Source organism: Struthio camelus, chromosome 3, assembly GCF_040807025.1.
Source record: "Struthio camelus isolate bStrCam1 chromosome 3, bStrCam1.hap1, whole genome shotgun sequence".
Lineage (NCBI taxonomy): Eukaryota > Metazoa > Chordata > Aves > Struthioniformes > Struthionidae > Struthio > Struthio camelus.
Genome location: NC_090944.1, coordinates 104,351,945 through 104,365,975, shown reverse-complemented (window position 1 = coordinate 104,365,975; position 14,031 = coordinate 104,351,945). Strand labels below are relative to the sequence as shown.

Genomic DNA, 14,031 nt, shown 5'->3' with positions numbered 1-14,031 from the left:
GGAGACCCAGAAAATTCATCTTACAGGTACTTCAGCCATTGCCCTGGGGAGGAGGAACACAGCAAAGACTGGGGAGGCAGAGGAAGTCAAGCTGGCATTCCTCAGTGGACACCTGGGGAAGGAATGTCTCCTGGGAACTTCACTCCCCATTCATTGCACCTCATTCTTCTACTGAACTGCACCCCCATCTTAGAGAATAAAGCAGCAGAGGCATTTTGCAGCGGAGGAAGAGCCAGGCATCTTTCTCCTGGTGATTGTGATTTGTGAGGCTGAGATTACAGGCTGGATGGGATCTCCAATAAGCCAGAGGGATGTACAGACTACCTGACTAGAAGCCACATGCTTCCCATGTCTCCTTGAGCTCTACACCACGCTTACACACTACAACAAGTTGGATCTAAAGCTTTAGAATAGGGAAACAGCACTGCCTCTGAAAAGCGTTTAGCTCACACAAACTGCGGGCTCCTAGCCACTCACAGGCAAGGTGCTCAATTCTGCCGCTTGCTGCTACTCACGTTGTCCCGCTGGTCAAAGTCCACAGAGCTAGAGACAGAGGTCAGGCGCTCGTAGCGGTCGTGGTTGTCAGAGTGTAGAGCGGAAGCCACGCTAAAATGACAAGCAGAGGTGAGAGAAGACTAAAAGATGAGAGGAGGCAGCTTGGCCAGGAACCAACAGCACCCAGAAGATCAGAGGTTAATTCAAGTGAGTTTGCCCCAGGTGAGATGGAGAGAGAACAGCCTCAAAGAACAGGGTAAAGCAGTAAGCAGAGAGCCCCTCCTCAGACGGCACTGCGCAGACCCAAGGACAGGCATCCAGAGCCCACTCACAAACAGGAGACTTGGCTCTGCCAGCCTTCGTGGGCTCAGACGTGGACGCTATTCCCTCAGTAACCTTCCTGCCTCTTTCTCAGAGGCACCCACTTTACACATCAGCCCCCATGAGGGGGGCCTGGCAGTGGCTGCTACGGAGGAGAGATTAGGTCTGTTTAGTGCAGAGTTTAGACAGAGAAGAAGAGATGTGAAGGAGAGGGCACCACAGCAGGGGGTGGGGGTTCAGACAGGGGCTCCTATTTTCCCTTTTGTAATGCAACTGCACAGATGAGTCCAGAGCTGTAGGCCTGCGAGGCTCTCTGCTAGCTGGTATTACTGAGGTCAAGAGGCAGAAAACACAGCCCACAGAAAGTCACAGGGGAGATGGAGCAGAGCAGCATGAGCCATGGCTACATGTGCCAGCCAAGACTCCCACCTGGGAGGCGGCCTCACAGCCAGTCACCCACTAGGGATGCCAGCGCCATCCTAGATCCTTTTGGTGCCAATGCGGGTAACAGTCTACAGGCCCAGGCGGGATCCCCACTCCAGCTGTCTTTCCCTAGGGGAGAGCAAGAACCACTGACCAGATATTTTTAAGCACCTGCAGATCAAGCAACAGCTGTTTTATGATAATTTGCATCCACCTATTGCAATCAAAGGATATGATGGGGCAGCAGAAATCTCTTGCCCTGGAGCATGCTTTACCCTGCAGGAAGAGGGTAAGGGGAAGGATGCAGGGGAAGGAAGGAGGCTCCCCTCTGACGCGCTGAGCCTCTGCGCGGCCACGAGGTGGCAGCCCCAGCACTCCAGAGGGGCCGTTGCAGCAGTACCTGCCTGCCAGGAAGGCAGCTGGGACAGCCGGTCTCTGCAGACTGCACTTGCCCTAGGAAAGAGGAGTGGGAGTTCGGCAGACCGTGTTCCTGCTATACCAGTCCTCCCTCTCCTTAGCACTTCAGGGCAGGGAAACCCAAGAAAAGGAGAAATCCAGCTGAGCCACTATTGTCTTTGTTCCCTGAAGCCAGGCTCAGCTCAGCTTCCTCCACAGCCTGACCTGGGTCTGTTGGCCGGAAATCCCTAGAGCAGGAGTGCAGGAGGCAGCTACAAGTGAATGGCTGCAGGCTGAAAGGCAGGAAACAAGAAAGCTGAATATCCCAGACTGCTCTACTCCACAGGCAGGCAGGGACCTAGAACTTGCAGTGGAAACATCCAAGACAGACAATAGCCCTCATTATCAATGGAGGTGGAAGTGAGCTGGCAAAGGAGATACGGAAATATTCCAGAGACCTAAGTTACATAGTATCTGTGAAATGGCAACAGCAGGCTGGGACCTTGGAGGTGCAAGAGATATGGTTGATCTAAAGGCTAGAAGCAAAGGAAAACAGAGGAAAATATGGTTTCCCTGTAATCAGTACAGGCTCAGGAAGGATTAGATGGACAAGAACCCAGAGAAGAAACAGCTGGGAGACAAACACCAGAGATGTGATGGAAAACACTATGTGAAAGAAAACAAGCAAAGACTTTCATGACCCTGCCAAAGGGAAGGGAATGGGACATGCTGCCACACTTGGAGAGCAGAGCAGCACCTGCTGAGCCCCTGGCTGGAAGAACACAGAGAGGGGAAAGGAGATTAGCTGGAGGTCATGGGACTACAGGAGAGCAGATTAGACAGCAGCATGCAGCCTTGCAACTGCACAGGCTAACACACTGCTCCACCGGAGGCATGGCGCAAGCTCCATTGTGGCTCTTGGGTCTTTAGCCCTTTAAAATCCCAGAGGCTTTGAAGCTGGGCACAGGGAGCAAAGGTAAATTTCTGCTATCAGCATCCCTGCAGACGCCCCAGTGCAACACCACGATGTGCTTTTGGCTCCTCGGTACCAGAAAACTTGACGGCAGAGCAGAATAATACTGGAGGGAATAACTGGGAAGAGTGATTAGATTATTAGATGACAATAGCAGAGTGTGACGTAAAGACAATAATTAGGGGGAGGTAGAGAAAATAATTAGGAAAGACTTGCAGTGCTAGGAAGACAGAGGGTGCCCACTCATCCCAAGGGTAGGATACTCAAGGGGAAGCTCCTAGGGGGCACCTGCATTCTAGTTGGAGGCTTTTTAAAGCGAAGCACTAACAAAGCAAGTGGGAGAGGAATTGCTGCCTCAGGCCTTAACCCTGAGAGGATTCGGGTGGGACCTAAGAAGCCTCCTCCATGCTCACAGCCCAGGTTTGGTGCTGGCACTGCCAGAGAAGGAGAGAAACTAGATCCAAGGCATTGCCAATCTCAGGCCAAGGGAATTGCAGGCAGCAGCGGAGGGCAGGCTATCAGGCAACAGGTTGCCATGCAGGCTGTTGAGAGGGTTTGCTGCAGTGTGTTGCAGGAGGTGGCCAAGTGGGTGGCAAGCTCCACAGGGCTCCGCAATCACTGCCCTTAGGCACGGAGGTGGGGGTAGGTTGCCACAGTCTCCCCGTGCAGACCAAGTCACCAATGAAAGGGGCTGATTACCTCAAGCCCTGGCAAGGGGCAGGACAAGGGCACCTGCCAGTTCTCAGACAAACGGACACAGTAGAGAAGGATGCCCTCACCTGCCAAGACCTGCACATTCAAGGGCTAGGCTGCTTACATGTGTCCCTAACCACTTTAGCCCTGCATGGAGGAACAGCTAAGATGGGACGATGCTGTCAGCCTTGGAGGAGCATAGATCAGGCCAAGGCTTCCTCTCTGAGCTCCACAGACATTGGAAGTTCCCAAAGACAGCCTAGCTCAACCACTAGGTTTGAGAGGGCAGCAGGGAGCTTCAGGGAAGCCCAGATGAGGAATGGGAACAGGTAAGAACGGTGCCCTGGAGAGAGAACAGCACCATCATAGGTATGATGGAGCTGTTCCTCCATAAAGGCCACATCCTGGGCCTTGGGGTAGGAGCATGATGCCTCTGCTACCTCTGCCTTACTCCCCCAACTTTACATTAGCACTGAAGAGCTGCCAGAACGCCTCTGAAGCCTACTAGTGAAGCATTCAAGCGTGAGCAAGGGGTCCCCTGTGTTATGTACAAACCCACAGCAACCACCACCTTTGTTTTCACAACCTGAATGGCTCTGCTCCTTTGGGGGTAAGGAGCTGCCACAAAAATAGGTGCATTCCTCTATCCTCTAGAGGCAGCAGCAGCTGGGCTGCTCCTTTGCAAGCAATAAAGTTAGGCAGAATTGAGAAGCGAGACTGCAGCATCCTGCCCTGGCCTCAGTAGCTCCCTTCCACCTGCCTTGAGGGACCACTTCAGGCTCTCCACCACTAGCTGATCATCTCCTCTGCAGCATGCACCACCCAGCCAGGTGGCAGGCCATGGGGGAAGGTCACTGCTTAGACATAAAGAAGCAAGAAAGAGGAAAAAGCAAGGAGGGAAGGCCTGTGACAGTGCTGAGCTGGCAGCCAGCTGCAGTCCCCATGGATGTCCTGCAGGTAATGCCAGGCCAAGGTGTCAGATGATGTTCTCAGCCATGCTGAGGCAGGAAGTTTGCTTCTGTAGAAGTATCTGGGATGGAGAGAGAGGGCACAAAGACACTGCCTTGCTAGGCATGCTGCCAACCTGGGGTGGGTGGTAAGGGACAAGGGCCAACACTTGCTCTGTTCCTGGCAGCCTGACAGGGGTGAAGGAAAGAGAGAGGGGAAAAAGAAAAACACCCACTTACAACTTTCTGCCAGATGCTCTCTGTATACCCACCTGCCCTGCAGCTGGCTTGGGAGTAACCCTCGTTGGTCACTGGCACAAGGAAAGGAACAGGCAAAGAAGGGCTGCTCTTGTGCCTGGGTACCCTGACCATGCTGTGCGCTGAGTCAACCGGGTTTATCTACAGTTGTTCAATCGCAAAGTGGGAGACCCAGACAGTGGTAGGCACAGCAAGTGTGTGACATGGCACCCTCCACTTCAGCTGGGACTTGGAGCTCATCGACACTGCTACAGGCAGGGAGCATCTAAGGGCTACCAGTGGAAAAACAGGGCATATCCTGCTGTGGTAAGTGGCTGACCCATAGGGGAAGGAAAGAGAAGAGCATGAATCCATTGGGAGACACAAATCCAAGCCCTGATCTCCCAACCAGTTAAGATTAGTTCAGAAGCAAGAGAGAAACTGCAAAAGAAAACTAGAAAGAAAGAGAGAGAGAGAGAGAGAGAGAGAGAGAGAGAGAGAAAGAAAGAAAGAGAAGAAAAACAAGACCCTGAAAAAACGACATACTATTCCCGCTCCTCTCTCTCCGTCTGCCAGCGTCGGCGCCTGGGGGCACAGAAACAGAAAAGGAGAGGTTACAAACAGAGGAACCAGTGAGTGGGGGCCGGGGTCTCCTCCTTCCCGGGGGACTTGCACCTGGCAGGACTCCACACCATCCTGAGGAAGAGAAACTTGCTGACAGTTAGGCCAGAGAGAGAAACCAAAGGGAAAACTTCTTCCAGAGCGCTCAGTGCTGTCCCAAGCCGCCAGCACCCCTTAAGCATCCTGCCAGCTCACAGGCTGCATTGGCAGACTGTACTCTTTGCCGCAAGCTCAAGCGAAGCCAGCTTTGTCGGGAAGGCAGCCCAGGTCTACACCACAGCCATCCTGGGGAGCTCCTGAGGGACCAGGACAGACAGGACAGCCTGCAGGGGCTGCTCTCCAGCTCTCGGCAGTCATCTGAGCTCCATGTCCACCCCTTGCCTCCCTGTCCCAGTGCAGCCAACACACGTGTCATGGGGAAAAAAACCCTAAACCCTGAAATGCTCATCCTGCCCTGTGGACAGACAAAGCAACAGGAACATCCAGGTCCCAGGAGCCTCAGCAGCAGGAGCTCCTATCTGGGGATCCTGGACCTGGTGTCCCTGCTTGCACCAGTGGTGCTGCAGTCCTTACCATAGCCAAGCTGCCCTCCTCCTTGCACTTAGCAGCACCTCCCCGTCAAACAGCAGGCACCCTTCTGACTTTCCCCCTACAGCCCAAGTCTGCCTGGCAGAGGCTTCCTTCTCTTTCCCTTGTGCCCAAGACATTCAAGAATCAGCTCCAAGAGGGGGCCATTCCTCTCTCTGCCCTGAAGGCCCAAACACCACACCCCAGGCTTCAGAGCGCTGTAACATGCGAACACTAGTGGGGAGATAGAGTCTACTCTTTGGTCTTAGATAATGCCCAGGGCTGTGCCAGCCTTCTCTGTCAGCAGGTCATGATGCAAATTCAGGGGTATAGCTCTGCCTTCACACCCAAAAATCTCTGTCCCTATGGCTATCAGCCAGGCCTTCCACACTAACGCCTGGGCCAGGATAGCTTAACCCTGAGGATCAGCTACCCTCTCCCCAGTGAAATTTCATCTGCCTATTCCCTCCTCTTGCTCCTCTCTTTCTCCTAGGGCCCTTGCTTTGCTGATTTGCCCAGCCAAGCCAGGAAAGGAGAGGCAGAAGAACCCCAGCAACATCGCGTACCTAATCCAAGAGAGTCCCTTGCTCAGCGCGGGAAGAAAACAACTCTTATTCTTTCCACTGCTGCGCAGGGACTGTCCAGAGGCAGCTTGTTTCAATCTGTATCGCCAAGGGAACTGGAACAGGCCAGAGCTCAGCCCCATCCAAGCCCTCGGGCCTGATGAGCTCGTGGAGCTGACCAAGAGGAAGGCGTACAAACCACAGCCTGCCCTAAGCCACACTTTGCCTCCAGCACATGACAAAGCACAGCACGCACAGCAAACCATCCCTGGAGCTTATAGCAACAGAGCGAGGCAGACTCCCTGCACAAACCCTCTAGCTTAATCAAGGAGTCTCCCTTGTTCAGTGCTGGAAGAAAATAACTTTTAGCCTTCCCATTGCCAATAACAAGAATAGCAAGGCTATTTCAACGTTGTTGAAAGGCTTCCCACACATTTCACACCGCCATGGAATTACCATCCATAAAAGTCTCTGACTTTTATCAAAAGATACAGCAGCTCACAATACAGTATGCGGGAAGGATACATACCAGACTAACTCTTCAGCACTCAGGATTTGAGCTAAGCTTTCATTAGTACAGAAGAAGACATACAGCCCCTATGGCTCCTCCACCTCCTGCCTGCTTCACCATGGGGCTCGCTAGCTTCCTGACAAACACATGCAGTAACTACACACGCACTCATCACTATAGAAATGTAAAGACTGCCAGACACGTCCCTTTCCATTGCCCCTTGCTCTGTCCCACCAGGCACAGGGCAGTCCACGCACGGCACTGTCCTGCTGCATTACACTCCTAGGCTCAGCACAAACCTTTTACCATAGGCAGGGGCGTGGGGTGGGCCAGCAGTTTGTTTGCTCTTCCTCTATGCCGCTCACCCAGCGAGAAACGCCTGGTAGCCCATGCCTTGCTTGGGGTAGAATGAGCTACTTGGAGTGAACTCCACATTTACTCTGTGCACTTGCACCGATGGTAGTAGTGGCTGAAAAGAGTGCAGGTCCTTGCTCCAGCCTCCCTGTGCACGCACACTTCAAGCTCACAAGGCTGGCCAAGCATCTAAGCCATCCCTGCCTGCTGCCTTTCCTGCCTTGGCTTTGTGAATGAGAAGCATTGCACCTGGAAACCTACTGCTTTTAAGTGCTCTTAACAAGAACTACATCCAGCAAAGCCACAAAGACACCTTCAGAGGCTTAACAAAGCCTTTACAGTGGCAGCCCTCGCCTTTCCTGGGACCTCTTTCTCCCCCTCCTCCCACCCCTCCATCTGCTGCTCCTCCTCGGGCCATTTTAGCCTCTGCAGCACAGGAGCCTTTGTGCCCTGCAAAGCCCCCTACCTACACACCTCTGTCACTGTACGAATCGTAAGTAATATATTGCAGCTCTAGCTTCTGCAGCCAGCAAGAACCACTCACAGCGAGGCTGCTGTAACAAAAAGCTGGTAAGGAGCTTTTTTTTGTTTTGTTTTGTTTTCCAGGACCTCAAAAGATAAAACTGGCATGACTGCCTCTCCTCCCCAGCTCCCGCAAGGGGGAGTGTACGTAAGAAGGTTTGTCCATCCCGCTCCTAAGCAAGGAAGGGTAGCACTTGCACTTCATTCACCTGCTCCTCTCCCAAGCTTACCTGTCAGCATCAGTCACCAGGGCCAGACGTCCATAGTCCCAAGCAACTTTACGCAGAATTGAAAAGACAAACAACAGTGCCTAGAAGAGAGTGAATGCAGAGTTACAAGACAAGGATCGTCCAGCTCTGGCCCTGTCAGGTGGGCTGAGCCACTGGAACAGCAGGGTGAGGAGGGGACAGGGCTTCTCCATTAACAGCAAAACAAGGCTGTGGGGCAGCACGAGTTCCCCGCGGCTCTTAACGTCTGAACATTTGGATGGCTGAAGGAGGTGGCTGTGGCAGGCAGAGGTCCAGGACACAACACACAATGGCTAAGTCTTTAGGATCAACAAGGGGGTCTACCACAAACCCTCAGGTCCCAAGAAGGTGAGATTATGGCTATAATGTCTGTGGCCCTGCAGCTCCTAAGGAGGAAGCACCAGAGCCTCTGGGTGGGTAAAGCTGCAGGGACTTCACCCTATAAGCTGGAGTTCCTGAATGCAGGACTGACCTAACCCAACCCACGTTCTCAGGAAAGTTAGTTCACAGCACCCTTCTCTGGGCACCACGCAGCAGTACTGGAGTAAAGTCAAGGCCCAGAGCAGCTAAGGGACATGATCAGGGCCACAGAGCCAGCCAGCGGCAAAGTCAGGAACAGAGTCTGGGACCTAGACCAGACCAGTCTGGGACCTAACCAGTAGACCACAGTCCTCCCTTCATGATTAATTACCTTGCTGAGCCAAGCATATGAAGCCCTGAGCTCTCCCTCTGCCCAAACCTACCCCCTTTTCTTTACCATGGCAGGAATGGTAGGGGAGAAGGCACCGAAGCAGCGGTAGGGAGACTTACGAGAAAGCACATAAAGTCGAGGGCTAGGACAGTAGGCACCCCACCAAAGGGCAGCCCCTGCAGCACTGTGCTGCGGATGCGGGCGCTGTAGCAGTAATCCTTGGTGCTGTTGTTGCAGGTGGAGGCTTTGCAGGTGGCCCCTGCTGAGCCCAGGGTGGCTATCACGTAAGGAAGCATCTCTACAGCTTCATTGTCTTCCCTGGGAAAGAGAGAGAAAGGCCAGGTTAGACGCACACCCGCTGGACAGAGCTGTAGCCAGGTCGGAGTTCAGAGATACAAGCACAGCAGCTTGAGGGACCAGCCTAACACGCCATCTCCAGGCTCTCCTGTGCAGCAGGATCTCACTGGGTACCTGCATCCAAAAATAAGTGTCTCTTGAAGAAGCCTCTTGCGTCGGGGCGGGGGGGCTTCAAGAGTCTATAGATGCTTCAGTAGCTGGACCCACTATGCAGAGTCCCAAACCTCCTTTGCTTGTTCTCCTACCCCCAGCACCTCTTTCTCATGGATTGCTCCTGTTCCTGAGAGCTTTTCCCTCGGTAGCAAAAACATTTAGTCGCAGGAAAGAAAGAATAGGTGTGGGGGGGGTGTTATGTCACAGCTGGATGATGAAAAACTGCTCTGGGACAGTTGCTGCATCATGATCCCACAATTTCCTTTTCCTGGCTGTGTGCCACTAGCTTTATTAGGCTGAATCACCATGCTCTGCTCATTGCAGGCCTCAGCCCCAACCTCCCAGAGCCCCATCAGAGGCTGGTTCCACCCTCTGCGTGTTTTCTTCCCTTCCTCTGGCTCGGATGCATTCAGATGCAACCACACAGAGGGCAAAGAGACGCTTAGGATCTAGCCAGTCAAAAATTTTATTCCAGCGCTCTCCCCAAAATGGTACAAGGCACCCAGCTGGGCGGCAGCCAGCGCAGTCATTTCACATCTTGGGGATGGGGAGTTCTTCCTCCTGTGCACAGCAGCTCCACGTGAAACAGAGGAGACCATGCTAGATATGATCAAATGCAAATCAAGCACCATTGAGATGGTCTAGAAAGGACAAATCAACGGCAAAAATACAATCGCTTTGTGGAACAGGGGAGAGAAAATCCCCTCAGCTGCTGAAGAAAGAGGCAACAATAGACATGAAGGCTCTAGACCTGGGCTGCAGACCCCTGAACAACCCCTCTTTATCTAGCACCCACCATCCCAAACCCTCCATTATCCAGTTCACAGTATGCCACGAAAAATGGCTGGCTGGCACATCACCACCTCTGGGAAACATTCAGTGGTTGCTTACCCAAGCCCAAAGAAGCCATTCTGGTAGGTTAGACAAAAAAGAAAAAAAAAAAAAAAAAGAGTTGCCACTCACCCAAAACACAAGATAGCCACCACCATTGCCCTGTGCAGGTTTTGGCTTCTTGTCCCAGAAAGGCTCCTTTCCTGCCCTTCTAACTCCACATTGGATCAGAAAATTAGAAGAGAGGGCCCAGGGCTCTTCCTTCCAGCTGATTGATGTATTCTGGCAATCTCTCACTTAGCTGCAGAGATTTATCAGCATCACAGCACAATGCTGTCTCAATAATGACCATCAGGATGTTTGCCGCGGTGTCCTAGAGAGCTCAACTTGAAAGCAATCCTTCCCAGCTCAGCTGAGACAGAGGCATGAACACAAACCCGCTGAAGCACTGATGACAAAGGGTACAGCAACAAGCAATAGCTCGTCTGAGCATTAAAGGGGACAGCTGACTTGTAAAAGCTACCAAGCAGCCTGCTAAAAGAGATTCACAGGTTAAGCGCCACAGAGCAGCTGCCAGGAAAAAGGGAGTGAAAGAGCAGGGGGAAAAAAAAGGCCAAGCCAAGTAGTTGGGAACTAAAGAGCCAACAAGGATAATTCATCCCATCCAAATTAATAAGAGATTCAGAAGCTCCAAGAGAGAGACAGAGGCAGTGCGCTCAGAACCTGAGAGCAGCTGGCAGGAGGAGAAGGGACAGCAAATTTCATGGGAACCTGCAACCAAACAGCACTACAAAACTCAGCAGTCATGATAGCATCTCCCGCCAGGTCACGGAGGGGAGACTCCTGGCTTGACACAGTGTCACCACCCTGCCTTGTATGATATAGGCAGTGTGGCACAAAGGACTTTTCCCTGCCTTCAACACATCCTGTGACAATTTCTTTAGAAGCGCTGATGAAAGGAAAGGAAGACAGGCTGGAGGAAGATAGAGGGGAAAAAAAAAAAAAGGAAGAAAGGAAGACAGACTAACCACTCTCACTGCTGTCTCTCAAATATTGCCTGCTCTCTTTTGACCCTAAGGAGAGCCATCCAGAACCGCACATGACATCCTGGATAAAGAAATAACCTTGACTTCTAGAATAGCATTCTGATGCTCTCAGCATTTCTTCTTATGCTATTCCTCGTGCACCTGAGCATGATTTACTTCTCTGATTGCATCCTTGCATATTGAGGAAAAGTGTCGTCTTCAACTGGTCTGCAACAACATTGCTCTGAGTAGCTATAACTAATTTAGAACCCAGCAATGTCCAAGAACAAATCATTCCTTCCAATATACCTGGCTTTGCATTTCTCAGTACTAACTTCCTTCTCCTCTCCTGCCACTTAATGTTACACCGTGCCACTTCTGATTTACTTTATCTTGACAAATCTGAACAACTCCAGGTTATTTGCAGATTTTGGGTACCTCATTACTCATCATCTTTTCCAGATCATTAATAGTGAACATTCTCGTCCTTCTGCTTTTGTTACTCTGGAAACCGCTCGTTCATTCTTGTACTTTCTTTCTGGACACTTGGCCAGTTTTTGATCTATGACTGCACTTGACATCTGTTCCCATGGCTAGCTTTCTTAACAGTCTTTTGTGAGGAAATTCAGAGTTTTCTGAACATCCAAACAAGCGACACAAGCTGGCTACCTATTATCTATTCTTTCACTGACATACTGAAACACTTGCAATAGATCAGGGAGGTGTGATTTTTCTTTGCAAAGACCAAACTTTGACTTGTCATTACTGCATGTCTTATAGTCCTCCTTGTAGTCATCTTTCCGAAAGAAAAGACGGTCATACAGTCACATTGCTTATGTACCTACAATAATCATTATTTATAAAAACCATTACATGTTCAAAACAAACACTGGGTTCAAAACAAACTGTGGGTAATTTAAACCACATTTCACAGAGAGAGGTCTCAAAGTTGTGATTTTTCTAAAGCCCAGAGGATGGAATGGAAGGGACTGCAGATAAGCCTAACTAACCTCTCCAGTAACCTGGCCAGAACACCTATTAATGGAAAAGCTGTAGCATACAGTCGAGACATACACTGCCTTTTCATCAGGCCAGTCACTGCATCTTACTGCCCAGCCAGGCAGCACAGAGTCAATCAGCACCATCCTTATGGCACGCAACCGCCTGCCCAATAGTGAGTGCAAGAAGGGGCTCCACATGGAGATACGGGTGCTACACGTGTGTGGAACAGCCTGGCGAGTTTGCAAGGATAACAGGAGCATCTCTTTCCTCTCCCTCCCAGCTTCCCCAACGTCCACGTGCACACCCAGCAGCAGGCTAGAAAAAAAATCTATTGTCAGTAACATCACTTCGGGTCAGACTCACCAAGGCGCCCAGCTTCTTGCAGGATTACAGTAGGAATTAGGCAACTAAGCAAAAGCTTGGTGACTATCTCTGCAGGTTTGATCGATAGTGCCTCCTTAGCATTCTTCATCCCAAGACTCTCCCCAGGAACCTATCAACTCAGCAGGATGCGAGCTGGTCTCTCCATCCTAGCTAGGTAGGGACTGTCGTGCCTGAACTGCAGCTGAACACCAGGGTCACTTGGCAAGTCTGAGCTGAGTTTCCTAGGGGAACATATAAGGAGGAAGCATAACAATAAATATCAAGTTCCCAGTGTCTTCTCATCAGACCAGACTACCTTTTGGGGGGAAGATGAACAAGCCAGTTAGGTAGGGGAATTCTGGGTTTTGGAGAGATTTGTCACTAGTCCTTTCCAGTCTACTCCCTGCTTTCTGGCACCAATCCCCGGTGTCCTCCTGTGGTGCCACTACAGCACCTCATCCTGTTTCTGTCCCTACTACATGTGCTTGTACTTTCTCCATCTTCAAAGGTAGCTACCCCAGGAAAGAAAGAGTTAAACCAGTTGGTTTTAGCCAAATGGAATTTGCAGGCCTCCATACCTTGCTGTCCTCCACAGTTCGGAGGGAAAGAGACAGCTTAGAGACCCCCTGAGGCCCTGGACATGGCCCTCTCCCCTTGTAAGGGAGGGGAGGACAACGCACCACAGCTGGGGACCTTCCTGGTCTGCAGCTCCTCATACCAGCCCCATGGAGGAGGCCAAAGCCTTCTCACTCAGGTGGAGCAAGAAAACCTCTGCCCTTCTTCACTGGCCCAGGGCACCAGCAGCCCTTCCCAGAAGGCACCCAGGCCAGCCATAAGTCTGTGGGATATACAGTTACTCACAAACAGAAGTGTAACTGCAGCAGCCAACAGCTCTGGACCAGCTACGGCAGCCTGCCCGCTTGAGGACCAGCCAGCTACAGAGTATGCACCGTCACGATACAGTCCCTATCACATCAGTCTCTCAGGACACATCCACTGCTGTTCCTCCACACCGTGCTGCACGCACCTAGCCTATGTTGCTCAGGGCTGGGCTCAATCCTAAGACTCTGCCTCCTGCTGGTGTGCGTGCAGGTGCCATCTCACCCTCGCAGCCCGCTGCAGCAGCTGGAGCACCTCACTGATGAGGCTGTGAGTACAAGGAAACGGGGCAGAGGAAATGGAGCTTCCCCCAGACCTGTGCTGCGGCTCCGCGCCCTCGATGGAAAAAGGGGTCAGCTCTGGCATGATGCTCTTGGCAGCTGTGACTGGAAAACGGTCATAGACACTGCAACCCCCGAGCCTGTCACAGAGTTGCTGCCCCATTAACCTGCATACAGACCCTACCTTAAGGGGGACCGGTTCTACCGGGCAGCGAGCGGCTCTGCTCACATTATGGTTACCTCCCTTGCTTTCCTCCAGATGTGAACGGCACGCTCCGCAGACCTCAGCCTACCCCAGTCCTTATGCTCAGCTGAAGCCTTGGTTTCAAACAGCTGCTTCCAAGGACCTTCCTTCCCTGCTCCCCATGCTTCAGGTGTATGTTACCAGGACAATGCATACAGCAAGGGGAAAACATGCTGCAAAACGTGCGAGGAGCAGGGCTGGTCCTTGAGGAAGCTGAGGTCTGGATGCAGTGTTTTAAGCAAAGTAAAGGCCAGAGAGAAAAGGAAGCACTCACAGCAAATATAGTTCTGCAGCTTAGCAGCACACTTCCTACTTATGGGAAAGGAGAGACTTC

General features: G+C 51.8%; 1 protein-coding gene across 8 annotated transcripts in view; it reads right to left on the bottom strand.

The window, feature by feature from the left end:
* Positions 1-14,031, bottom strand: part of TMEM63B (transmembrane protein 63B) — a 59,806-nt gene that overhangs the window by 15,035 nt on the left and 30,740 nt on the right. For 5 of the 8 annotated variants that reach the window (XM_068939503.1, XM_068939500.1, XM_068939496.1 and 2 more), the window contains 4 exons: positions 8,682-8,880; positions 7,854-7,933; positions 5,032-5,070; positions 516-606 (listed from right to left, as the gene is read on the bottom strand). In XM_068939503.1, coding sequence (XP_068795604.1) covers positions 516-606; positions 5,032-5,070; positions 7,854-7,933; positions 8,682-8,858 — 387 coding nt within the window. In that variant the 5' untranslated portion in view covers positions 8,859-8,880. Of the gene's footprint in view, positions 1-515; positions 607-5,031; positions 5,071-7,853; positions 7,934-8,681; positions 8,881-10,035; positions 10,159-12,293; positions 12,536-14,031 lie in introns of those variants that run through there. The other 3 variants (XM_068939501.1, XM_068939504.1, XM_068939499.1) reach the window with 2 other exon arrangements.